Here is a 27,150-nt window from a genome sequence, read left to right as displayed (position 1 = left end):
TAGTGGTCTAGGTAAAACATGAACTTTTAATGTTTTACCTAGACCCCTACAGTACAAGTTCATGTTTTACCTAGACCACTACAGTACAAGTTAATGTTTTACCTAGACCCCTACAGTACAAGGTACTGTAGGGGTCTAGGTAAAACATGAACTTGTACTGTAGGGGTCTAGGTAAAACATGAACTTGTACTGTAGGGGTCTAGGTAAAACATGAACTTGTACTGTAGGGGTCTAGGTAAAACATTAACTTGTACTGTAGGGATCTAGGTAAAACATTAACTTGTACTGTAGGGGTCTAGGTAAAACATGAACTTGTACTGTAGGGGTCTAGGTAAAACATGAACTTCTACAGTAGGGGTCTAGGTAAAACATTAACTTGTACTGTAGGGTTCTAGGTAAAACATTAACTTGTAGTGTAAGGGTCTAGGTAAAACATGAACTTGTACTGTAGGGGTCTAGGTACAACATAACCGTGTACTGTAGGGGTCTAGGTAAAACATTAACTTGTACTGTAGGGGTCTAGGTAAAACATTAACTTGTACTTTAGGGGTCTAGGTAAAACATTAACTTGTACTGTGGGGGTCTAGGTAAAACATTAACTTGTACTGTAGGGGTCTAGGTAAAACATTAACTTGTACTGTAGGGGTCTAGGTAAAACATTAACTTGTACTGTAGGGGTCTAGGTAAAACGTTAACTTCTACAGTAGGGGTCTAGGTAAAACATTAACTTCTACAGTAGGGGTCTAGGTAAAACATTCACTTGTACTGTAGGGTTCTAGGTAAAACATGAACTTGTACTGTAAGGGTCTAGGTAAAACATGAACTTGTACTGTAGGGTTCTAGGTAAAACATGAACTTGTACTGTAGGGGTCTAGGTAAAACATTAACTTGTACATTAGGGGTCTAGGTACAACATTAACGTGTACTGTAGGGGTCTAGGTAAAACATTAACTTGTACTGTAAGGGTCTCGGTAAAACATTAACTTGTACTGTAGGGGTCTAGGTAAAACACTAACTTGTACTGTAGTGGTCTAGGTAAAACATGAACTTGTACTGTAGGGGTCTAGGTAAAACATTAACTTGTACATTAGGGGTCTAGGTACAACATTAACGTGTACTGTAGGGGTCTAGGTAAAACATTAACTTGTACTGTAAGGGTCTCGGTAAAACATGAACTTGTACTGTAAGGGTCTAGGTAAAACATGAACTTGTACTGTAGGGTTCTAGGTAAAACATGAACTTGTACTGTAGGGGTCTAGGTAAAACATTAACTTGTACATTAGGGGTCTAGGTACAACATTAACGTGTACTGTAGGGGTCTAGGTAAAACATTAACTTATACTGTAGGGGTCTAGGTAAAACATTAACTTGTACTGTAGGGGTCTAGGTAAAACATAAACTTGTACTGTAATGGTCTAGGTAAAACATTAACTTGTACTGTAGGGGTCTCGGTAAAACATTAACTTGTACTGTAGGGGTCTCGGTAAAACATTAACTTGTACTGTAGGGGTCTAGATAAAACATGAACTTGTACTGTAGTGGTCTAGGTAAAACATTAACTTGTACTGTAAGGGTCTAGGTAAAACATTAACTTGTACTGTAGGGGTTTAGGTAAAACATGAACTTGTACTGTAGGGGTTTAGGTAAAACATTAACTTGTACTGTAGGGGTCTAGGTAAAACATTAACTTGTACTGTAGGGGTCTAGGTAAAACATGAACTTGTACTGTAAGGGTCTAGGTAAAACATTAACTTGTACTGTAGGGGTCTAGGTAAAACATTAACTTGTACTGTAGGGGTCTAGGTAAAACATTAACTTGTACTGTAGGGGTCTAGGTAAAACATTAACTTGTACTGTAGGGGTCTAGGTAAAACATTAACTTGTACTGTAGGGATCTAGGTAAAACGTTAACTTCTACAGTAGGGGTCTAGGTAAAACATGAACTTCTACAGTAGGGGTCTAGGTAAAACATGAACTTGTACTGTAGGGTTCTAGGTAAAACATGAACTTGTACTGTAGGGGTCTAGGTAAAACATTAACTTGTACATTAGGGGTCTAGGTACAACATTAACTTGTACTGTAGGGGTCTAGGTAAAACATTAACTTGTACTGTAGGGGTCTAGGTAAAACATTAACTTGTACTGTAGGGGTCTAGGTAAAACATGAACTTGTACTGTAAGGGTCTAGGTAAAACATTAACTTGTACTGTAGGGGTCTAGGTAAAACATTAACTTGTACTGTAGGGGTCTAGGTAAAACATGAACTTGTACTGTAGTGGTCTAGGTAAAACATTAACTTGTACTGTAGGGGTCTAGGTAAAACATAAACTTGTACTGTAGTGGTCTAGGTAAAACATTAACTTGTACTGTAGGGGTCTAGGTAAAACATTAATTTGTACTGTAGGGGTCTAGGTAAAACATTAACTTGTACTGTAGGGGTCTAGGTAAAACATGAACTTGTACTGTAGGGGTCTAGGTAAAACATGAACTTGTACTGTAGGGGTCTAGGTAAAACATAACCGTGTACTGTAGGGGTCTAGGTAAAACATTAACTTGTACTGTAGGGGTCTAGGTAAAACATTAACTTGTACTGTAGAGGTCTAGGTAAAACATTAACTTGTTCTGTAGGGGTCTAGGTAAAACATTAACTTGTACTGTAGGGGTCTAGGTAAAACACTAACTTGTACTGTAGTGGTCTAGGTAAAACATGAACTTTTAATGTTTTACCTAGACCCCTACAGTACAAGTTCATGTTTTACCTAGACCACTACAGTACAAGTTAATGTTTTACCTAGACCCCTACAGTACAAGGTACTGTAGGGGTCTAGGTAAAACATGAACTTGTACTGTAGGGGTCTAGGTAAAACATGAACTTGTACTGTAGGGGTCTAGGTAAAACATGAACTTGTACTGTAGGGGTCTAGGTAAAACATTAACTTGTACTGTAGGGATCTAGGTAAAACATTAACTTGTACTGTAGGGGTCTAGGTAAAACATGAACTTGTACTGTAGGGGTCTAGGTAAAACATTAACTTGTACTGTAGGGGTCTAGGTAAAACATTAACTTGTACTGTAGGGGTCTAGGTAAAACATTAACTTGTACTGTAGGGGTCTAGGTAAAACATTAACTTGTACTGTAGGGATCTAGGTAAAACGTTAACTTCTACAGTAGGGGTCTAGGTAAAACATTAACTTGTACAGTAGGGGTCTAGGTAAAACATGAACTTGTACTGTAGGGGTCTAGGTAAAACATGAACTTGTACTGTAGGGGTCTAGGTAAAACATAAACTTGTACTGTAGGGGTCTAGGTAAAACATTAACTTGTACATTAGGGGTCTAGGTACAACATAACCGTGTACTGTAGGGGTCTAGGTAAAACATTAACTTGTACTGTAGGGGTCTCGGTAAAACATTAACTTGTACTGTAGGGGTCTAGGTAAAACATGAACTTGTACTGTAGTGGTCTAGGTAAAACATTAACTTATACTGTAGGGGTCTAGGTAAAACATAAACTTGTACTGTAGTGGTCTAGGTAAAACATTAACTTGTACTGTAGGGGTCTAGGTAAAACATTAACTTGTACTGTAGGGGTCGAGGTAAAACATGAACTGTGTACTGTAGGGGTCTAGGTAAAACATAACTGTGTACTGTAGGGGTCTAGGTAAAACATTAACTTGTACTGTAGGGGTCTAGGTAAAACATTAACTTGTACTGTAGGGGTCTAGGTAAAACATAAACGTGTACTGTAGGGGTCTAGGTAAAACATTAACTTGTACTGTAGGGGTCTAGGTAAAACATTAATTTGTACTGTAGGGGTCTAGGTAAAACATTAACTTGTACTGTAGGGGTCTAGGTAAAACATTAACTTGTACTGTAGGGGTCTAGGTAAAACATAACTGTGTACTGTAGGGGTCTAGGTAAAACATGAACCTGTACTGTAGGGGTCTAGGTAAAACATTAACTTGTACATTAGGGGTCTAGGTACAACATAACCGTGTACTGTAGGGGTCTAGGTAAAACATTAACTTGTACTGTAGGGGTCTCGGTAAAACATTAACTTGTACTGTAGGGGTCTAGGTAAAACATGAACTTGTACTGTAGTGGTCTAGGTAAAACATTAACTTGTACAGTAGGGGTCTAGGTAAAACATAACCGTGTACTGTAGGGGTCTAGGTAAAACATTAACTTGTACTGTAGGGGTCTCGGTAAAACATTAACTTGTACTGTAGGGTTCTAGGTAAAACATGAACCTGTACTGTAGGGGTCTAGGTACAACATAACCGTGTACATTAGGGGTCTAGGTAAAACATTAACTTGTACTGTAGGGGTCTCGGTAAAACATTAACTTGTACTGTAGGGGTCTCGGTAAAACATTAACTTGTACTGTAGGGGTCTAGGTAAAACATGAACTTGTACTGTAGTGGTCTAGGTAAAACATTAACTTGTACTGTAGGGGTCTAGGTAAAACATAAACTTGTACTGTAGTGGTCTAGGTAAAACATTAACTTGTACTGTAGGGGTCTAGGTAAAACATGAACTTGTACTGTAGGGGTCTAGGTAAAACATGAACTTGTACTGTAGGGGTCTAGGTAAAACATAAACTTGTACTGTAGTGGTCTAGGTAAAACATTAACTTGTACTGTAGGGGTCTAGGTAAAACATTAACTTGTACTGTAGGGGTCTAGGTAAAACATTAACTTGTACTGTAGGGGTCTAGGTAAAACATTAACTTGTACTGTAGGGATCGATGTAAAACATTAACTTGTACTGTAGGGGTCTAGGTAAAACATAACTGTGTACTGTAGGGGTCTAGGTAAAACATAACTGTGTACTGTAGGGGTCTAGGTAAAACATTAACTTGTACTGTAGGGGTCTAGGTAAAACATAAACGTGTACTGTAGGGGTCTAGGTAAAACATAAACGTGTACTGTAGGGGTCTAGGTAAAACATTAACTTGTACTGTAGGGGTCTAGGTAAAACATTAATTTGTACTGTAGGGGTCTAGGTAAAACATTAACTTGTACTGTAGGGGTCTAGGTAAAACATTAACTTGTACTGTAGGGGTCTAGGTAAAACATAACTGTGTACTGTAGGGGTCTAGGTAAAACATTAACTTGTACTGTAGGGGTCTAGGTAAAACATAAACTTGTACTGTAGAGGTCTAGGTAAAACATTAACTTGTACTGTAGGGTTCTAGGTAAAACATGAACCTGTACTGTAGGGGTCTAGGTACAACATAACCGTGTACATTAGGGGTCTAGGTAAAACATTAACTTGTACTGTAGGGGTCTCGGTAAAACATTAACTTGTACTGTAGGGGTCTCGGTAAAACATTAACTTGTACTGTAGGGGTCTAGGTAAAACATGAACTTGTACTGTAGTGGTCTAGGTAAAACATTAACTTGTACTGTAGGGGTCTAGGTAAAACATAAACTTGTACTGTAGTGGTCTAGGTAAAACATTAACTTGTACTGTAGGGGTCTAGGTAAAACATGAACTTGTACTGTAGGGGTCTAGGTAAAACATGAACTTGTACTGTAGGGGTCTAGGTAAAACATAAACTTGTACTGTAGTGGTCTAGGTAAAACATTAACTTGTACTGTAGGGGTCTAGGTAAAACATTAACTTGTACTGTAGGGGTCTAGGTAAAACATTAACTTGTACTGTAGGGGTCTAGGTAAAACATTAACTTGTACTGTAGGGATCGATGTAAAACATTAACTTGTACTGTAGGGGTCTAGGTAAAACATAACTGTGTACTGTAGGGGTCTAGGTAAAACATAACTGTGTACTGTAGGGGTCTAGGTAAAACATTAACTTGTACTGTAGGGGTCTAGGTAAAACATAAACGTGTACTGTAGGGGTCTAGGTAAAACATAAACGTGTACTGTAGGGGTCTAGGTAAAACATTAACTTGTACTGTAGGGGTCTAGGTAAAACATTAATTTGTACTGTAGGGGTCTAGGTAAAACATTAACTTGTACTGTAGGGGTCTAGGTAAAACATTAACTTGTACTGTAGGGGTCTAGGTAAAACATAACTGTGTACTGTAGGGGTCTAGGTAAAACATTAACTTGTACTGTAGGGGTCTAGGTAAAACATAAACTTGTACTGTAGAGGTCTAGGTAAAACATTAACTTGTTCTGTAGGGGTCTAGGTAAAACATTAACTTGTACTGTAGGGTTCTAGGTAAAACATTAACTTGTACTGTAGGGTTCTAGGTAAAACATTAACTTGTACTGTAAGGGTCTAGGTAAAACATGAACTTGTACTGTAGGGTTCTAGGTAAAACATGAACTTGTACTGTAGGGGTCTAGGTAAAACATGAACTTGTACATTAGGGGTCTAGGTAAAATATTAACTTGTACTGTAGGGGTCTAGGTAAAACATTAACTTGTACTGTAGGGGTCTCGGTAAAACATTAACTTGTACTGTAGGGGTCTCGGTAAAACATTAACTTGTACTATAGGGGTCTAGGTAAAACATGAACTTGTACTGTAGGGGTCTAGGTAAAACATTAACTTGTACTGTAGGGGTCTAGGTAAAACATTAACTTGTACTGTAGGGGTCTAGGTAAAACATTAACTTGTACTGTAGGGGTCTAGGTACAACATTAACTTGTACTGTAGGGGTCTAGGTACAACATGAACTTCTACAGTAGGGGTCTAGGTAAAACATTAACTTGTACTCTAGGGTTCTAGGTAAAACATTAACTTCTACTGTAAGGGTCTAGGTAAAACATGAACTTGTACTGTAGGGTTCTAGGTAAAACATGAACCTGTACTGTAGGGGTCTCGGTAAAACATTAACTTGTACATTAGGGGTCTAGGTACAACATAACCGTGTACTGTAGGGGTCTAGGTAAAACATTAACTTGTACTGTAGGGGTCTCGGTAAAACATTAACTTGTACTGTAGGGTTCTAGGTAAAACATGAACCTGTACTGTAGGGGTCTAGGTAAAACATTAACTTGTACATTAGGGGTCTAGGTACAACATAACCGTGTACTGTAGGGGTCTAGGTAAAACATTAACTTGTACTGTAGGGGTCTCGGTAAAACATTAACTTGTACTGTAGGGGTCTAGGTAAAACATGAACTTGTACTGTAGGGGTCTAGGTAAAACATTAACTTGTACAGTAGGGGTCTAGGTAAAACATAAACTTGTACTGTAGTGGTCTAGGTAAAACATTAACTTGTACTGTAGGGGTCTAGGTAAAACATTAACTTGTACTGTAGGGGTCTAGGTAAAACATTAACTTGTACTGTAGGGGTCTAGGTAAAACATAAACGTGTACTGTAGGGGTCTAGGTAAAACATTAACTTGTACTGTAGGGGTCTAGGTAAAACATTAATTTGTACTGTAGGGGTCTAGGTAAAACATTAACTTGTACTGTAGGGGTCTAGGTAAAACATTAACTTGTACTGTAGGGGTCTAGGTAAAACATAACTGTGTACTGTAGGGGTCTAGGTAAAACATGAACCTGTACTGTAGGGGTCTAGGTAAAACATTAACTTGTACATTAGGGGTCTAGGTACAACATAACCGTGTACTGTAGGGGTCTAGGTAAAACATGAACTTGTACTGTAGGGGTCTCGGTAAAACATTAACTTGTACTGTAGGGTTCTAGGTAAAACATGAACCTGTACTGTAGGGGTCTAGGTAAAACATTAACTTGTACATTAGGGGTCTAGGTACAACATAACCGTGTACTGTAGGGGTCTAGGTAAAACATTAACTTGTACTGTAGGGGTCTCGGTAAAACATTAACTTGTACTGTAGGGGTCTAGGTAAAACATGAACTTGTACTGTAGTGGTCTAGGTAAAACATTAACTTGTACAGTAGGGGTCTAGGTAAAACATAAACTTGTACTGTAGTGGTCTAGGTAAAACATTAACTTGTACTGTAGGGGTCTAGGTAAAACATTAACTTGTACTGTAGGGATCGAGGTAAAACATTAACTTGTACTGTAGGGGTCTAGGTAAAACATGAACTTATACTGTAGGGGTCTAGGTAAAACATAACTGTGTACTGTAGGGGTCTAGGTAAAACATTAACTTGTACTGTAGGGGTCTAGGTAAAACATTAACTTGTACTGTAGGGGTCTAGGTAAAACATTAACTTGTACTGTAGGGGTCTAGGTAAAACATAAACGTGTACTGTAGGGGTCTAGGTAAAACATTAACTTGTACTGTAGGGGTCTAGGTAAAACATTAACTTGTACTGTAGGGGTCTAGGTAAAACATTAACTTGTACTGTAGGGGTCTAGGTAAAACATTAACTTGTACTGTAGGGGTCTAGGTAAAACATAAACGTGTACTGTAGGGGTCTAGGTAAAACATAACTGTGTACTGTAGGGGTCTAGGTAAAACATTAACTTGTACTGTAGGGGTCTAGGTAAAACATTAACTTGTACTGTAGGGGTCTAGGTAAAACATAAACGTGTACTGTAGGGGTCTAGGTAAAACATTAACTTGTACTGTAGGGGTCTAGGTAAAACATTAATTTGTACTGTAGGGGTCTAGGTAAAACATTAACTTGTACTGTAGGGGTCTAGGTAAAACATTAACTTGTACTGTAGGGGTCTAGGTAAAACATTAACTTGTACTGTAGGGGTCTAGGTAAAACATTAACTTGTACTGTAGGGGTCTAGGTAAAACATAACCGTGTACTGTAGGGGTCAAGGTAAAACATAAACCTGTACATTAGAGGTGTAGGTAAGTCGTAGCTTAGAAGGCAGGTGAAGCCAGCGAGCAGTTGGCCTCCCTTGATAAAAAAAACCTGTAAAATAATAGCCAATCAGCATTGAGCTAAACTGACTGAGCTCAACTGTGACTGGTCCTGGCACATCCAAAAAAAGTTTCAAGAGAAGCCAGTTTAGGTTTGGCTTCACTCCTGTCATATCACATTGAGATAAATACGTCCTTGACAGAAACAACTTGAATTCATGCATCTCGTTGTGTTGTTGTCCTCCGGTGGATAGCTAGCTAAAATCAACCCTTTCCTAAATGAGCCATGGATGTAAATTTGGGCTTGTGGTTTTACTTAATTCTCCGTACTGGTCAAACATTATAATGACGATTCTGATCCAACCATAGATTCATACATTGTGCCCGTGGACTTGGGGGGATGGAATTTCAATAAGTAGCTAGATTTAGAAGGCTAATGTTAACTAGTTAACATTGCCCATGAAGGAAGCTAGGCTAGCGAGCAAGCATTTTAGCCAGGTAGCCTAGGACAAAAAAAGTGTGTACTGTATGACAGAGTCATAGACCGTTTCGTCAACATGAAAGTGAGGAGGATGGCATTGGCGGTAAGGAGTGTCCAGTGAGTCCAATCTTGGTTTGGGCAAACTCTCAAAATGTTTTTTAGATAGATGCTAGCAAGCCACTACATAAGACAACACAACACTTAAACAATACATTAATTGCCCTATAACAGTGACTAACAGTGCCCACAAACTGTTAGGGCCTACATAAAGCTGTCCCAACAGCAGATCTTTCTTTTCAGCACCATGGAGTGTATCCTTTCCACCTCTACACCTGGCTAACAGCGGAGCCTTGTCTGGAAGTGAAACAGTTCATTCAGCCTCATTTAGGCCTTTAGAAAAAACAACATACCTGATATGGCTGACTTGCTTAAACAAATGTGGTTTCTATTGACAATTGAGATGTACAAACTATGGCATAAGGGAATGATGAGCGCATAAGAGGCAATCTGTAATTTCGATTAAGACATTAATGAGCGAGCTAAGACAGACGTAGTCAATATAATTATTTGTTCAGCACTTTTGAAGTGCACAGCTACAGAATTCAGAAAATGGGCCATTCTTACAGTATTCTCCCTGTAGACCAAGTCAGAACCATAGGCTAAGTTATAAGGGAGAAAGGGACCAAATTATTAGGGTGAGGCATACGGGCTACTAACAGCTTACTACACAACATACACTTAGTATTACTTTCTTAGCTACAGTATACATATCTCCCTGGCATACTGTATTACATAATTTATGCAGCAACATACAATACATTTTTGAACTCATCGTTGTGCTGTGCTCACTTGAACAGGAAGGTGGTACGGCGGTCCTTCTTGTGGGCAAATTTTGTCATGAAACTTTGTCATAAAAGTCTGTCATTCTCTGGATTTATGGTGCTTTCAAGACAAATGTGAACTCTGAAAAAACAAGGTCCAATCATGACGTCAGTGATCTTCAGGTCACTAGGGCTCTAAAAAGAGGCACGAGTTCCCGACTTGGAATATCGAGTTGGATGACCGATAAGAAAATATTTTCCCAGTCAGAGCTAGTTTTTTTCAGAGTTCACAGTTGTCTTGAACTCACTGAAGTCTGAGATTTCCCAGTTCCAAGTTTCCAGTTGTTTTGAATGCGGCAGAAGTCATGCTGGATTGATCACGACAAACGTATTTAACCTTTTCTGGCTCATGGTGTTACGTGTGAATATTTATCCTTTTAAGCTTGGAAAAGAGACCCTTAAACCCAGACTTGGACCACACACCCTCTCCACCGAGTAGCAGGGGAATCAAAATAGTGATTGCTTTGCAACGCTTGCAGTTAGCCAATAATTCCTTCCAAACCACTCATTGTTGAATTTGCGATTTCCAACTTGTTTTGTAATGTTTGTGTTCAATGGCCAATGAGCACCAATACACCAAGTGGTCCCGTGTGGCTCAGTTGGTAGAGCATGGCGCTTGCAATGCCAGGGTTGTGGGTTCATTCCCCACGGGGGGACCAGGATGAATATGTATGAACTTTCCAATTTGTAAGTCGCTCTGGATAAGAGCGTCTGCTAAATGACTTAAATGTAAATGTAAATACGTTTTATCTATAATTTCTCTTCATAGGATTGAAGGATTGAAAAGGATTTGCCAGTAGATTGTGGACGTGATTCATGATGATGACTACTTGTCTAGCTTGCTAGCTAAGATTTTGAAAGTATGATGTTGACATGATCAGTCCAATCAAAGGTACGGTAGATATAACGTGATTTGACATCATTTATTCTGTGGCCAATGACCTTGAGCCTTCTAGGATGGGCACTTCTAATGTAAATCTATGGCAGCACCCAAAGGGGCTTGAACTTTACATCTCTCTGTAGATTTTGCGGTGACGTAGTGTCCCCATGAGTGAAAAAATGTTTTACATTGTTTGCAAACTGATATGTGACATGTATTAATGCCAAAATAACGTGCAAAACAGGCAACCAAATGACAGGTTGCTACTGGGTGAGTCAACATGCTTTTCTACTTGCACCCACACACACACACAAATCTGAACCATGGACAGCCACATCATATTTAGGTTACGTTGATTGGACTAAATTGTTTTCGGTATCTTTTAGTTGTCACTGTATTAGAATAAGCATAGGTGATTTGATGATGTTGAAATGTTAATGTTAAAATAGTGGAGGCAGCTCGTGCTTTCTTTGTGACTTGCGGTAACTCTCCGTGGTTCTAAATCAATAGTTGTTTAGTCGTCTGAAAATGTCGGAAACATTAACTTGCTAGACCATGCTGTAGGTCATGTAACTGTTTGTTACATTTAAATTGTAGCTTTATTTAACTAGGCAAGTCAGTTAAGAACAAATTCTTACTTACAATGATGGCCTACACCGGCCAAACCCGGAGGACGCTGGGCCAATTGTGCGCCGCCCTATGGGACTCCCAATCACGGCTGGTTGTGATACAGCCTGGATTTGAACCAGGGTGTCTGTAGTGACACCTTTAGCCATGAGATGCGCTGCCTTAAACCGCTGCACCAGTCAGGAGCCCACAATATGCTTTGCGGACTTCATCAGAGAGAGGTTGCTCTCCAGTTTTAGGCCTATATATCACGGTCGCATATGAACTAACAGGTTATAGAGTAAACAACACAATTATCACAACACATAGGTTGTAATATGTCTTTTTTTGTTTTTGGGCTCGGTTTCCCCAGTGAATTTACCCACGCACCACTACTGCGCTAGACCAAAATAGTGATGGACCAAGTAAATCAATAAACCCAGCCATCTACTCTGCCATCTGTGTGCAGTAGAACAATAATTGCCACTTTGTCCATTTACAATGTGTGTTTGTTTTTCCTGGTGAAAACAGTGACGTTGGTAAAAATCTCCACAGAAGAGCAGCAATTGGATATCATCGGCATACTGCACAGTTGGCACAGTGCCACCATACAACACACTTTCCCCTCATTATAAACATGCATGAGAAGAGCAAGTTCACTGTCCGTGCAGTTTTTACAGAAAACACAACAGTTGTTTTTTCCAACACCAGATTTGTGAAACATGTTCTGCACCTCTCGGCTCTTCCTATCAGGTGAGTGGCACTAGTTTGGTGTTGCATGGTTACATTGGTAAATCAAATAGCTTGTAAAAATTTGTATTGACAAAAGGCCATTCATTTAGTATGAATAAAGGCCATTTATTCATTTAGTATGAATACAGGTCATTTATTGTCTAGTTCTAGGGTCTATGTAAAGAAATATGGAGTAGCCCCACAATAACTACAGGGGTTTACAATACTGCTCATCTGTAAATCTCACTAACTCCATTTCCCATCTCTCATGTCTTGTTAAATCATGAATCCAGATTCCAGATTGCTCAAGTGGTTAGAGGTCAGCCAATCAGCAGTCAGGGCTTGAACCACCCAGTTTATAATGGTGTTTAGTGAGCTCCAGTTACCTCAGATATCAACATAGGACTGTGCTTCAGGTTGGTCAGGCTCAGACAGTCTGAGTGATACTCCGCATCAGATAAGTTACCAGCAGCACAGCTCACAGCTAATTATTCATCTGGTTGTGGTTACAACCTTTCATCCACTGTAACATAGTGATCATTGCCTTGTAAAACAGAAAATATATTTAGTGGGTCTGCTTCACTGTGAACTGGCCCGTCCACAAGATCACAAGCTACGTCCAGCCTGCCCTCTCCCTGTTTTTGACCTGTGACCTTACACTCTCGGACCACATGCACATACACAGACAGACCCCCATGGTCAAGGCCCTCCCCAGCGGCTGACCCTAGACAGGGAGAGGAGCCATAGGCTCGCACAGGGGAGCAGTCTGGGGCTGGAGGGAGGGAGGACAGCATGTGTTGGGGCTGGTTTCTCAGGGCCTGCCTCCGACAGAGCAGTCAGTATCCAGAGGCACCACTATTGGTTCCCTCTGGGGAGAGAAATGATAGTGCTGGGGAGAGGAGCTGTTTGTCTTCATTACCCATAGGCCCTAGAGCTCATGGTCACACACACACACACACACACACACACACACACACACACACACACACACACACACACACACACACACACACACACACACACACACACACACACACACACACACACACACACACACACACACACACACACACACACACACACACACACACACACACACACACACACACACACACACACACACACACACACACACACACACCAACACACCAACACACTTCGCCTCCCTCTCTGTGTTCACCCTTGTTCAACCTTTATGGGAGAGCAAAACCGGAGTGACGGCCAACATTACTAACAATCCCAATTACTGTAGACAATTATCTGAAAAAGCTTGTATGAATGTGTGTGTGTGTCTGGAGTGAGGTGACACGGTGAGGGTGTAGGTTCAGGAAGAGATGTGACATAATGCTACTAGTGGTAATGGTGAGAGAAACCCTGTGTTACTGGCTGCCTCTGGACAAAGCCTGCAAACTCTGACTGCGTTCTAAAATGGGTGTGAAACAGTCTCCTCTGCAAAGCAGCTGGGTCTCCTCCTCATCTCTCTATCTCTCTCTCTCTCTCTCTCCCATTACTCTGTCTCTCCCTTTACACTCTCTCTCTCGCTCCCCCTTTCCCTCACTCACTCCTTTCCTCCATCTACCTTGCTTTCTCTCAGTCACTCTCTCACTCTCTAGCTTTTGCTGCCTCCTTCACTCTTTCTCTCTCTCCCTAGCAGGCACACATACACAGATAATACTGCGGCTACATACTGCTATAGCAACACACTGCAGCAGCCAGGCATACACCACTGCAGCCTTTCACCAGAGTAGCCATTTCTCTCATGACCTTAGGATGAATAGCAACCCAGGCAGCTTCTCAAATCAATCATATTCCCTCTGTTCACATCAACAACAACGCATATTGTACCTGCAAAAATATATAAATAAATCCTATTATTACAGGAAAAGATGACACAGGAAAAGACGACCCAGGAAAACAGAACACTACAGAAGGGCTATATCTTATCACACACATTCAATACAATGCATTCTTCATTCTCCATTCTCCATTCTCCATTCTCCATTCTGCATTCTGCATTCTGCATTCTGCATTCTGCATTCTGCATTCTGCATTCTGCATTCTTCATTCTTCATTCTTCATTCTTCATTCTGCATTCTGGATTCTTCATTCTGCATCTTCATTCTTCATTCTTCATTCTTCATTCTTCATTCTTCATGTTGCATCTTCATTCTTCATTCTGCATTCTTCATTCTGCATCCTTCATTCTGCATTCTGCATTCTTCATCCTTCATCCTTCATCCTGCATTCTGCATTCTGCATTCTTCATTCTTCATTCTGCATTCTTCATTCTGCATTCTGCATTCTGCATTCTGCATTCTGCATTCTTCATTCTTCATTCTGCATTCTGCATTCTTCATTCTGCATTCTGCATCTTCATTCTGCATTCTTCATTCTTCATTCTGCATTCTTCATTCTTTCTTCTTCATTCTGCATTCTTCATTCTGCATTCTGCATTAATTCATTCTTCATTCTGCATTCTTTCTTCTTCATTCTGCATTCTTCATTCCGCATTCATTCATTCTGCATTCTTTCTTCTTCATTCTGCATTCTTCATTCTTCATTCTGCATTCTTCATTCTGCATCTTCATTCTTCATTCTGCATCTTCATTCTTCATTCTTCATTCTGCATTCTTCATTCTTCATTCTGCATTCTTCATTCTTCATTCTGCATTCTTCATTCTTCATTCTTCATTCTTCATTCTGCATTCTGCATTCTTCATTCTTTCATTCTGCATTCTGCATTCTTCATTCTTCATTCTGCATTCTGCATTAATTCATTCTTCATTCTGCATTCTTTCTTCTTCATTCTTCATTCTTCATTCTGCATTCTTCATTCCGCATTCATTAATTCTGCATTCTTTCTTCTTCATTCTGCATTCTTCATTCTTTATTCTTCATTCTGCATTCAGACATTCTTCTTTCTGCATTCTTCATTCTGCATTCTTCATTCTGCATTCCGCATTCATTCATTCTTCATTCTGCATTCTTCATTCTTCATTCTGCATTCTGCATTCTGCATTCTGCATTCTGCATTCTGCATTCTTCATTCTGCATTCTTCATTCTGCATTCTTCATTCTGCATTCTTCATTCTGCATTCTTTCTTATTCATTCTGCATTCTTCATTCTTCATTCTGCATTCTTCATTCTTTATTCTTCATTCTGCATTCAGACATTCTTCTTTCTGCATTCTTCATTCTGCATTCCGCATTCATTCATTCTGCATTCTGCATTCTGCATTCTGCATTCTGCATTCATTCATTCTGCATTCATTCATTCTTCATTCTTCATTCTTCATTCTGCATTCTGCATTCTGCATTCTGCATTCTGCATTCTTCATTCTTCATTCTTCATTCTTCATTCAGGTATTTTTTATTTTTTTTGCCAACTCTGTTCATATCAAGCTTCCTGCCTAATTGTTGGCTAAACACAGCAAAATACAGTCGGTTTACGTCCCTTCATCATATTTGCTGCAATTTCTTTATTGATATCGTCTGGGTGAGCCTGTGGACATACCACCCTGATACGCCCTGTCTCGCCGCCTGCCTTACCTCCCCTCCAGAGCAAGACACACACACACACACACACACACACACACACACACACACACACACACACACACACACACACACACACACACACACACACACACACACACACACACACACACACACACACACACACACACACACACACACACACACACACACACACACACACACACACACACACACACACACACACACACACACACACACACACACACACACACACACACACACACACACACACACACACACACACACACACACACACACACACACACACACACACACACACACACACACACACACACACACACACACACACACACACACACACACACACACACACACACACACACACACACACACACACACACACACACACACACACACACACACACACACACACTTCCCCTGTGCAGCAAATCACTCATTCTGCCACAAGACAGAGAAGACAGTTACACCGCTGTTGGGAAGAATGAGGAGAAGAGATTACAGAGATTACAGAGCTCACCTAAAAAACCCATATGCCACTGGTTGAGAGAAATTGTCATTGTTTTTGGGCAGAATTATGTGAGGTTTTATGTGTTGTTGCAGGTGCGTCTTGGTCAGTTTAGCACAGAAAATGCCATCCTCATCAATCTGTCGCAATTGGCGGCCACCTAATCCTGCCTAATTGGCGGGCGGGCCGTGATCTTGACAATATCCAACACGCCATCTCTTTGCTCATACATGTTCCAGCCATACACTCTGCATCATGCCAGTATTCCCTCTTCTCTGACAGACAGGCCATGGCTCAGTACTCACTGCTTTGGACATGAACAGTGCTCGTGGAGTTGGAGTTCCCCAGAAGGTTCTCTGCCACACACGTGTAATTCCCAGAATCCTCCAGCTTGGCTCTGCTGATCTGGACCCTGGAGTTCTTCCTGTGGCAGACACAAACAGTTGACCCAGGGGAACCAAAATGACATGGAAACACAACAAGTGTCTGGGGACAGAGGACGACAACACAACAGGGGTAGAAGAACCTACTGTAGCCTAGCAACAAAAACTGGGAGTCGCCATACAAACCAGATTAGAGCGGGATAGAAGCCAGTTAGTCAGAGTCGATTTTGATGCAGTTTGTAATTTCAGCAGGTAAGAATTTACAGGAAGGTAAAGATTTGCAATATGGAACACTGAGGAATCTAGGGCCCATCCTATTCATCAACCCAGTAACCAACTTTAATTTAAAAGGCCACCTAGTCGCTAAACACTTCTACGCTGCAAAGTATACTTTCTGTTATTTCACTAATGAAGGAATTTGCTCATAAATCCCTGGCATACTCTCATAAATAATGTGTCTCTGTGTTGATGTTTCACTTTCGAAAATGCTTTTCATCCTTTGGGTCAGCTGCTAAAAGCATTAGGAGAAAACTACTGAAGGAGAAATTTCTGCCATGCAGTGACTTTTGACATTTGTCTGTTTTGCTAATACTACCACATGCTAAATATATTAGGAGCTTCAAGGGATTGTAGATGGACTCACTGGCTGGACTTTATTTTGACCTCTCTGCTTTTCTTGAGCTCACTGCCATCTTTGAACCATTTGTAGGTAGGGCTGGGGTTTCCTGTAGCCTCACACTTGACCGTGAGCCTGCTCCCCTCATCCACCATCAGGTTCCTCAACCGCTTCAATTTTGGGGCATTAGCTAAACACAGAGAGAGAAACAGAGGTGATATTAGACATTTTGAAATTAAATGGGACTCGCTTGAAATGGGTTTAAGACAAGAGACGGAGAGAGAGAAAGAGAGTATTTTTGTGTATCGTGTTTACTGTTAATGTTAATGTTTGATTGTTTTTGTCTTTCTTTTGTTTAAGTTTCTTTGTTGGTTTTTGTCATTTCACTTGCTTTGGCAATGTTAACACATTTCCCATGCCAATAAAACCCCTTTGAATTGAAATGAGAGCGAGAGAGGGAGATGTGGAGAGAGAGGGGGAGGTACACAGAGACCCAGAAAGACAGAAGGAGAATCTCAATTGCATACTCCTCATGTCCTCTCTCCTCGCCTCCTCAAAACTCATTGGAAGAGAAGGACAGAGGGGAGGGACCTCTGGCTTTCTTAACATTGCCAAAGCAAGTGAAAAAAACAATAAACAAAACAACAATGACAAAAAACAACTGAGATTCTCCCAGAGACACAGAAAGACACAGAAAGACAGACATGTCATGTCACCAAGAGCTCAGTCATCATCTCTCTTGTATAGCCAGATGAGGTCACCAGAGCTCAGCATCTCTCATATCTCTAGACAAAGTCAGAATCACTGTCAAACAGGATACATTTTTACATTGTCTTTAATCGAGAAGCTAGTTTCAGTTTTTATGAACGCTTGAAGCGGTATGCTTCAAGCATTCACAACTGAATGGAACAAAAAAGCTATTTGGAATGATATGCTTCAAAGAACACAAGACATAACTGAACCTAATACCAGAAAAGGAATGAACTGCTCTCAGAATGCAATATCCTCTCAGAACTGCTCTCAGAATGCGGTATCCTCTCAGAACTGCTCTCAGAATGCAATATGCTCTAAGAACTGCTCTCAGAATGCGGTATGCTCTAAGAACTGCTCTCAGAATGCGGTATGCTCGAAGAACTGCTCTCAGAATGCGGTATGCTCGAAGAACTGCTCTCAGAATGCAATATGCTCTAAGAACTGCTCTCAGATTGAGATATGCTCTCAGAACTGCTCTCAGAATGCAATATGCTCTAAGAACTGCTCTCAGAATGAGATATGCTCTAAGAACTGCTCTCAGAATGCGATATGCTCTAAGAACTGCTCTCAGAATGCGATATGCTCTAAGAACTGCTCTCAAAATGCGATATGCTCTAAGAACTGCTCTCAGAATGAGATATGCTCTAAGAATTCCTTTCAGAATGTGGTATGCTCTCAGAACTGCTCTCAGAATGAGATATGCTCTAAGAACTGCTCTCAGAATGCGATATGCTCTAAGAACTGCTCTCAAAATGCGATATGCTCTAAGAACTGCTCTCAGAATGAGATATGCTCTAAGAATTCCTTTCAGAATGTGGTATGCTCTCAGAACTGCTCTCAGAATGCGATATGCTCTAAGAACTGCTCTCAGAATGCGATATGCTCTAAGAACTGCTCTCAGAATGCGATATGCTCTAAGAACTGCTCTCAGAATGCGATATGCTCTAAGAACTGCTCTCAGAATGCGATATGCTCTAAGAACTGCTCTCAGAATGCGATATGCTCTAAGAACTGCTCTCAAAACGCGATATGCTCTAAGAACTGCTCTCAGAATGCGATATGCTCTAAGAATTCCTTTCAGAATGAGATATGCTCTAAGAATTCCTTTCAGAATGAGATATGCTCTAAGAATTCCTTTCAGAATGCGGTATGCTCTCAGAACTGCTCTCAGAATGCGGTATGCTCTAAGAACTGCTCTCAGAATGCGATATGCTCTAAGAACTGCTCTCAGAATGCGATTTGCTCTAAGAACTGCTCTCAGAATGCGGTATGCTCTAAGAACTGCTCTCAGAATGCGGTATGCTCTAAGAACTGCTCTCAGAATGCGATATGCTCGAAGAACTGCTCTCAGAATGCGATATGCTCGAAGAACTGCTCTCAGAATGCGATATGCTCGAAGAACTGCTCTCAGAATGCGATATGCTCTAAGAACTGCTCTCAGAATGCGATATGCTCTAAGAACTGCTCTCAGAATGCGATATGCTCTAAGAACTGCTCTCAGAATGCGATATGCTCTAAGAACTGCTCTCAGAATGCGATATGCTCTAAGAACTGCTCTCAGAATGCGATATGCTCTAAGAACTGCTCTCAGAATGCGATATGCTCTAAGAACTGCTCTCAGAATGCGATATGCTCTAAGAACTGCTCTCAGAATGCGATATGCTCTAAGATCTGCTCTCAGAATGAGATATGCTCTAAGAACTGCTCTCAGAATGCGATATGCTCTAAGAACTGCTCTCAGAATGCGATATGCTCTAAGAACTGCTCTCAGAATGCGATATGCTCTAAGAACTGCTCTCAGAATGCGATATGCTCTAAGAACTGCTCTCAGAATGCGATATGCTCTAAGAACTGCTCTCAGAATGCGATATGCTCTAAGAACTGCTCTCAGAATGCGATATGCTCGAAGAACTGCTCTCAGAATGCGATATGCTCTAAGAACTGCTCTCAGAATGCGATATGCTCTAAGAACTGCTCTCAGAATGCGATTTGCTCTAAGAACTGCTCTCAGAATGCGATTTGCTCTAAGAACTGCTCTCAGAATGCAGTATGCTCTAAGAATTCCTCTCAGATTGAGATATGCTCTCAGAACTGCTCTCAGAATGCGGTATGCTCTAAGAACTGCTCTCAGAATGAGATATGCTCTAAGAATTCCTTTCAGAATGCGGTATGCTCTCAGAACTGCTCTCAGAATGCGGTATGCTCTAAGAACTGCTCTCAGAATGCGATATGCTCTAAGAACTGCTCTCAGAATGCGATATGCTCTAAGAACTGCTCTCAGAATGCGATATGCTCTAAGAACTGCTCTCAGAATGCGATATGCTCTAAGAACTGCTCTCAGAATGCGATATGCTCTAAGAACTGCTCTCAGAATGCGATATGCTCTAAGAACTGCTCTCAGAATGCGATATGCTCTAAGAACTGCTCTCAGAATGCGATATGCTCTAAGAACTGCTCTCAGAATGCGATATGCTCTAAGAACTGCTCTCAGAATGCGATATACTCGAAGAACTGCTCTCAGAATGCGATATGCTCTAAGAACTGCTCTCAGAATGCGATATGCTCTAAGAACTGCTCTCAGAATGCGATATGCTCTCAGATCTGCTCTCAGAATGCGATATGCTCTAAGAACTGCTCTCAGAATGCAATATGCTCGAAGAACTGCTCTCAGAATGAGATATGCTCTAAGAATTCCTTTCAGAATGCGGTATGCTCTCAGAACTGCTCTCAGAATGCGGTATGCTCTAAGAACTGCTCTCAGAATGCGATATGCTCTAAGAACTGCTCTCAGAATGCGATATGCTCTAAGAACTGCTCTCAGAATGCGATATGCTCTAAGAACTGCTCTCAGAATGCGATATGCTCTAAGAACTGCTCTCAGAATGCGATATGCTCTAAGAACTGCTCTCAGAATGCGATATGCTCTAAGAACTGCTCTCAGAATGCGATATGCTCTAAGAACTGCTCTCAGAATGCGATATGCTCTAAGAACTGCTCTCAGAATGCGATATGCTCTAAGAACTGCTCTCAGAATGCGATATGCTCGAAGAACTGCTCTCAGAATGCGATATGCTCTAAGAACTGCTCTCAGAATGCGATATGCTCTAAGAACTGCTCTCAGAATGCGATTTGCTCTAAGAACTGCTCTCAGAATGCGATTTGCTCTAAGAACTGCTCTCAGAATGCAGTATGCTCTAAGAATTCCTCTCAGATTGAGATATGCTCTCAGAACTGCTCTCAGAATGCGGTATGCTCTAAGAACTGCTCTCAGAATGAGATATGCTCTAAGAACTGCTCTCAGAATGCGATATGCTCTAAGAACTGCTCTCAGAATGCGATATGCTCTAAGAACTGCTCTCAGAATGCGATATGCTCTAAGAACTGCTCTCAGAATGCGATATACTCGAAGAACTGCTCTCAGAATGCGATATACTCGAAGAACTGCTCTCAGAATGCGATATGCTCTAAGAACTGCTCTCAGAATGCGATATGCTCTAAGAACTGCTCTCAGAATGCGATATGCTCTCAGATCTGCTCTCAGAATGCGATATGCTCTAAGAACTGCTCTCAGAATGCAATATGCTCGAAGAACTGCTCTCAGAATGAGATATGCTCTAAGAATTCCTTTCAGAATGCGGTATGCTCTCAGAACTGCTCTCAGAATGCGGTATGCTCTAAGAACTGCTCTCAGAATGCGATATGCTCTAAGAACTGCTCTCAGAATGCGATATGCTCTAAGAACTGCTCTCAGAATGCGATATGCTCTAAGAACTGCTCTCAGAATGCGATATGCTCTAAGAACTGCTCTCAGAATGCGATATGCTCTAAGAACTGCTCTCAGAATGCGATATGCTCTAAGAACTGCTCTCAGAATGCGATATGCTCTAAGAACTGCTCTCAGAATGCGATATGCTCTAAGAACTGCGATATACTCGAAGAACTGCTCTCAGAATGCGATATGCTCTAAGAACTGCTCTCAGAATGCGATATGCTCTAAGAACTGCTCTCAGAATGCGATATGCTCTAAGAACTGCTCTCAGAATGCGATATGCTCTAAGAACTGCTCTCAGAATGCGATATGCTCTAAGAACTGCTCTCAGAATGCGATATGCTCTAAGAACTGCTCTCAGAATGCGATATGCTCTAAGAACTGCTCTCAGAATGCGATATGCTCGAAGAACTGCTCTCAGAATGCGATATGCTCTAAGAACTGCTCTCAGAATGCGATATGCTCTAAGAACTGCTCTCAGAATGCGATTTGCTCTAAGAACTGCTCTCAGAATGCGATTTGCTCTAAGAACTGCTCTCAGAATGCAGTATGCTCTAAGAATTCCTCTCAGATTGAGATATGCTCTCAGAACTGCTCTCAGAATGCGGTATGCTCTAAGAACTGCTCTCAGAATGAGATATGCTCTAAGAATTCCTTTCAGAATGCGGTATGCTCTCAGAACTGCTCTCAGAATGCGGTATGCTCTAAGAACTGCTCTCAGAATGCGATATGCTCTAAGAACTGCTCTCAGAATGCGATATGCTCTAAGAACTGCTCTCAGAATGCGATATGCTCTAAGAACTGCTCTCAGAATGCGATATGCTCTAAGAACTGCTCTCAGAATGCGATATGCTCTAAGAACTGCTCTCAGAATGCGATATGCTCTAAGAACTGCTCTCAGAATGCGATATGCTCTAAGAACTGCTCTCAGAATGCGATATACTCGAAGAACTGCTCTCAGAATGCGATATACTCGAAGAACTGCTCTCAGAATGCGATATGCTCTAAGAACTGCTCTCAGAATGCGATATGCTCTAAGAACTGCTCTCAGAATGCGATATGCTCTAAGAACTGCTCTCAGAATGCGATATGCTCTCAGATCTGCTCTCAGAATGCGATATGCTCTAAGAACTGCTCTCATAATGCAATATGCTCGAAGAACTGCTCTCAGAATGAGATATGCTCTAAGAATTCCTTTCAGAATGCGGTATGCTCTCAGAACTGCTCTCAGAATGCGGTATGCTCTAAGAACTGCTCTCAGAATGCGATATGCTCTAAGAACTGCTCTCAGAATGCGATATGCTCTAAGAACTGCTCTCAGAATGCGATATGCTCTAAGAACTGCTCTCAGAATGCGATATGCTCTAAGAACTGCTCTCAGAATGCGATATGCTCTAAGAACTGCTCTCAGAATGCGATATGCTCTAAGAACTGCTCTCAGAATGCGATATGCTCTAAGAACTGCTCTCAGAATGCGATATGCTCTAAGAACTGCTCTCAGAATGCGATATGCTCTAAGAACTGCGATATACTCGAAGAACTGCTCTCAGAATGCGATATGCTCTAAGAACTGCTCTCAGAATGCGATATGCTCTAAGAACTGCTCTCAGAATGCGATATGCTCTAAGAACTGCTCTCAGAATGCGATATGCTCTCAGATCTGCTCTCAGAATGCGATATGCTCTAAGAACTGCTCTCAGAATGCAATATGCTCGAAGAACTGCTCTCAGAATGCAATATGCTCTAAGAACTGCTCTCAGATTGCAATATGCTCTAAGAACTGCTTTCAGAATGCAATATGCTCTAAGAACTGCTCTCAGAATGCGATATGCTCTCAGAACTGCTCTCAGAATGCGGTATGCTCTAAGAACTGCTCTCAGAATGCGATATGCTCTAAGAACTGCTCTCAGAATGCGATATGCTCTAAGAACTGCTCTCAGAATGCGATATGCTCTAAGAACTGCTCTCAGAATGCGATATGCTCTAAGAACTGCTCTCAGAATGCGATATGCTCTAAGAACTGCTCTCAGAATGCGATATGCTCTAAGAACTGCTCTCAGAATGCGATATGCTCTAAGAACTGCTCTCAGAATGCGATATACTCGAAGAACTGCTCTCAGAATGCGATATACTCGAAGAACTGCTCTCAGAATGCGATATGCTCTAAGAACTGCTCTCAGAATGCGATATGCTCTAAGAACTGCTCTCAGAATGCGATATGCTCTAAGAACTGCTCTCAGAATGCGATATGCTCTCAGATCTGCTCTCAGAATGCGATATGCTCTAAGAACTGCTCTCATAATGCAATATGCTCGAAGAACTGCTCTCAGAATGAGATATGCTCTAAGAATTCCTTTCAGAATGCGGTATGCTCTCAGAACTGCTCTCAGAATGCGGTATGCTCTAAGAACTGCTCTCAGAATGCGATATGCTCTAAGAACTGCTCTCAGAATGCGATATGCTCTAAGAACTGCTCTCAGAATGCGATATGCTCTAAGAACTGCTCTCAGAATGCGATATGCTCTAAGAACTGCTCTCAGAATGCGATATGCTCTAAGAACTGCTCTCAGAATGCGATATGCTCTAAGAACTGCTCTCAGAATGCGATATGCTCTAAGAACTGCTCTCAGAATGCGATATGCTCTAAGAACTGCTCTCAGAATGCGATATGCTCTAAGAACTGCGATATACTCGAAGAACTGCTCTCAGAATGCGATATGCTCTAAGAACTGCTCTCAGAATGCGATATGCTCTAAGAACTGCTCTCAGAATGCGATATGCTCTAAGAACTGCTCTCAGAATGCGATATGCTCTCAGATCTGCTCTCAGAATGCGATATGCTCTAAGAACTGCTCTCAGAATGCAATATGCTCGAAGAACTGCTCTCAGAATGCAATATGCTCTAAGAACTGCTCTCAGATTGCAATATGCTCTAAGAACTGCTTTCAGAATGCAATATGCTCTAAGAACTGCTCTCAGAATGCGATATGCTCTAAGAACTGCTCTCAGAATGCGATATGCTCTAAGAACTGCTTTCAGAATGCAATATGCTCTAAGAACTGCTCTCAGAATGCGATATGCTCGAAGAACTGCTCTCATAATGCGATATGCTCTATGATCTGCTCTCAGAATGCGATATGCTCTATGATCTGCTCTCAGAATGCGATATGCTCTAGGAACTGCTCTCAGAATGCGATATGCTCTAAGAACTGCTCTCAGAATGCGATATGCTCTAAGAACTGCTCTCAGAATGCGATATGCTCTAAGAACTGCTCTCATAATGCGATATGCTCTATGATCTGCTCTCAGAATGCGATATGCTCTATGATCTGCTCTCAGAATGCGATATGCTCTAAGAACTGCTTCCAGAATGTGTTATGCTCTTAGAAAGAAATACAATACCCACTAATTGTTGCTCAGACCTCTACATTTTAACCTCTTGAGAATACAGGGTGTAATATTTTTGCATTAGCATAATTTGCTCTACAGATTAAACTGCCTCTTATTCAATCATTGCTCTTACTATATGCATATGAATCATACCATTGGAAAGAAGACAATCTCTAGTTTCTAAATCCGTTTCAATTTCGTCTCTGAGTGATACAGAAGTCATTTCACAGCACTTTCCATGACCAAGAACATAAAATCAAGATGTTTTGTGCTGGCTTCAAAGCTCTGCCTATATATGGTCATGCCTCCTATGACCCGAAACACAACTCACTGGCCTTCCTCTGGGTGTCTAGAGGACGTCAGAGGAAAAATTTCTTGTCTATCTGGGACTGACGTGAAATGAGAGCAAAATCTTTGGCATGACCGACAACTTCCGGTTCTCGATTGGATGGAATTTGAGCTACGTTTTTCTTGTGTTGTGCGGCCATTATTATCTCCGTGTCGAAGTTTGTTTGATACATGTGACCAGATCATCGTAATGTATGTTTTTTCAATATAGTTTAATCAGATTATTTGATTTTTTTAGGGAGTTTTGCGGTGTTCAGTTGTTAGATTTTAGTATCGTTTGAGAAATACGTGCCACTCGACCGGTACCTGTGCTAAATGGAGTGAGAAAGGAACATTTCTGAACGGAACCAACGACTCATCTTGACAAAGGACACTTTGATCAACATTCTGATGAAAGATCAGCCATAGTAAGACCCAATTTACGATTTTATATCATATCTGTTGTGCATGTGAACTGGACGTGGGCGCCTAGCCGAATCTGCCTGGTAAAAATATCGTGTCCTCCGCTAACGTGGTTAGCTAATAGATTTACATATTCTGTCTTCCCTGTAAAACATTTTAAAAATCTGAAATGGTGGCTTTATTCACAAGACCTGTATCTTTCATCTGGTGTCTTGGACTTGTGATTTAATGATATTTAGATGCTACAAGTTACTTGTGACGCTATGCTAGCTGTGCTAATCAGTGGGGTGAGTTGGGGGGTGCTACCGGATCAGGGTTGCTGACTCGTGAGAAGTTAAACCCCTATTTATTTATTTCTCTCTACTTATTTTGTCTATATTGCGCCATTTTTGTAATCCATAGATTGACAGAAAAGTATTGTTAAGGATGTTGCTAGATGTGCACTCAAGAAGGAAATGACACCATGTTGTTAAATGCACTACAAAAGGAAGAGGAAGCATACGCGTATCACTTACATGTCTGTTAATTACTTTTCATTACCATGTATGAAGCTACTTATTTCATGTCTATCTCACCGTAGACACAAATTTTATCGTTAGCTGCCACTCTGTTAGCATATATAGTGCATTCATAAAGTATTCACACCCCTTGACTTCCTCCACATTTTGTTGTGTTACAGCCTGAATTTAAAATGGATACAATTTAGATTTTTTTTGTCACACAATAGCCAATAATGTGGAATTATGTTTTTACAAATTCTTATACATTTGTCAAATATGAAAAGCTGAAATGTCTTGACTCAATAAGTATTCAACCACTTTGTCATGGCAAGACAAAATAAGTGCAATAGTGTTTAACATGATTTCTGAATGACTGCCTCATCTCTGTACCCCACACATACTGTACAATTATCTGTAAGGTCCATCAGTCGAGGAGTGAATTTCAAACACAGATTCAACCACAAAGACAAGGGGGGTTTTCCAACGACTCGCAAAGAAGGGCAGCTATTGGTAGATGGGTAAAAATAAAAGAAGCAGACATTGAATATCCCTTTGAGCATGGTGAAGTTATTACACTTAGTTATTACACTTTGGACTACAAAGATACAGGTGTTCTTCCTAACTCAGTTGTCAGAG

At 40.9% G+C, this 27,150-nt stretch overlaps 1 protein-coding gene across 4 annotated transcripts in view; it reads right to left on the bottom strand.

The window, feature by feature from the left end:
• Window positions 1–27,150, bottom strand: part of nrg2a (neuregulin 2a) — a 239,229-nt gene that overhangs the window by 88,438 nt on the left and 123,641 nt on the right. For all 4 annotated transcript variants that reach the window (XM_071364586.1, XM_071364585.1, XM_071364587.1 and 1 more), the window contains exons 2-3: window positions 17,380–17,542; window positions 16,659–16,777 (exon numbers count right to left, since the gene is read on the bottom strand). In XM_071364586.1, the coding sequence (XP_071220687.1) occupies window positions 16,659–16,777; window positions 17,380–17,542 (282 nt within the window). The remainder of the gene's footprint in view (window positions 1–16,658; window positions 16,778–17,379; window positions 17,543–27,150) is intronic.

This window comes from Salvelinus alpinus, chromosome 24 (genome assembly GCF_045679555.1).
Source record: "Salvelinus alpinus chromosome 24, SLU_Salpinus.1, whole genome shotgun sequence".
NCBI lineage: Eukaryota > Metazoa > Chordata > Actinopteri > Salmoniformes > Salmonidae > Salvelinus > Salvelinus alpinus.
This window is presented reverse-complemented; position numbering and strand designations above follow the sequence as displayed.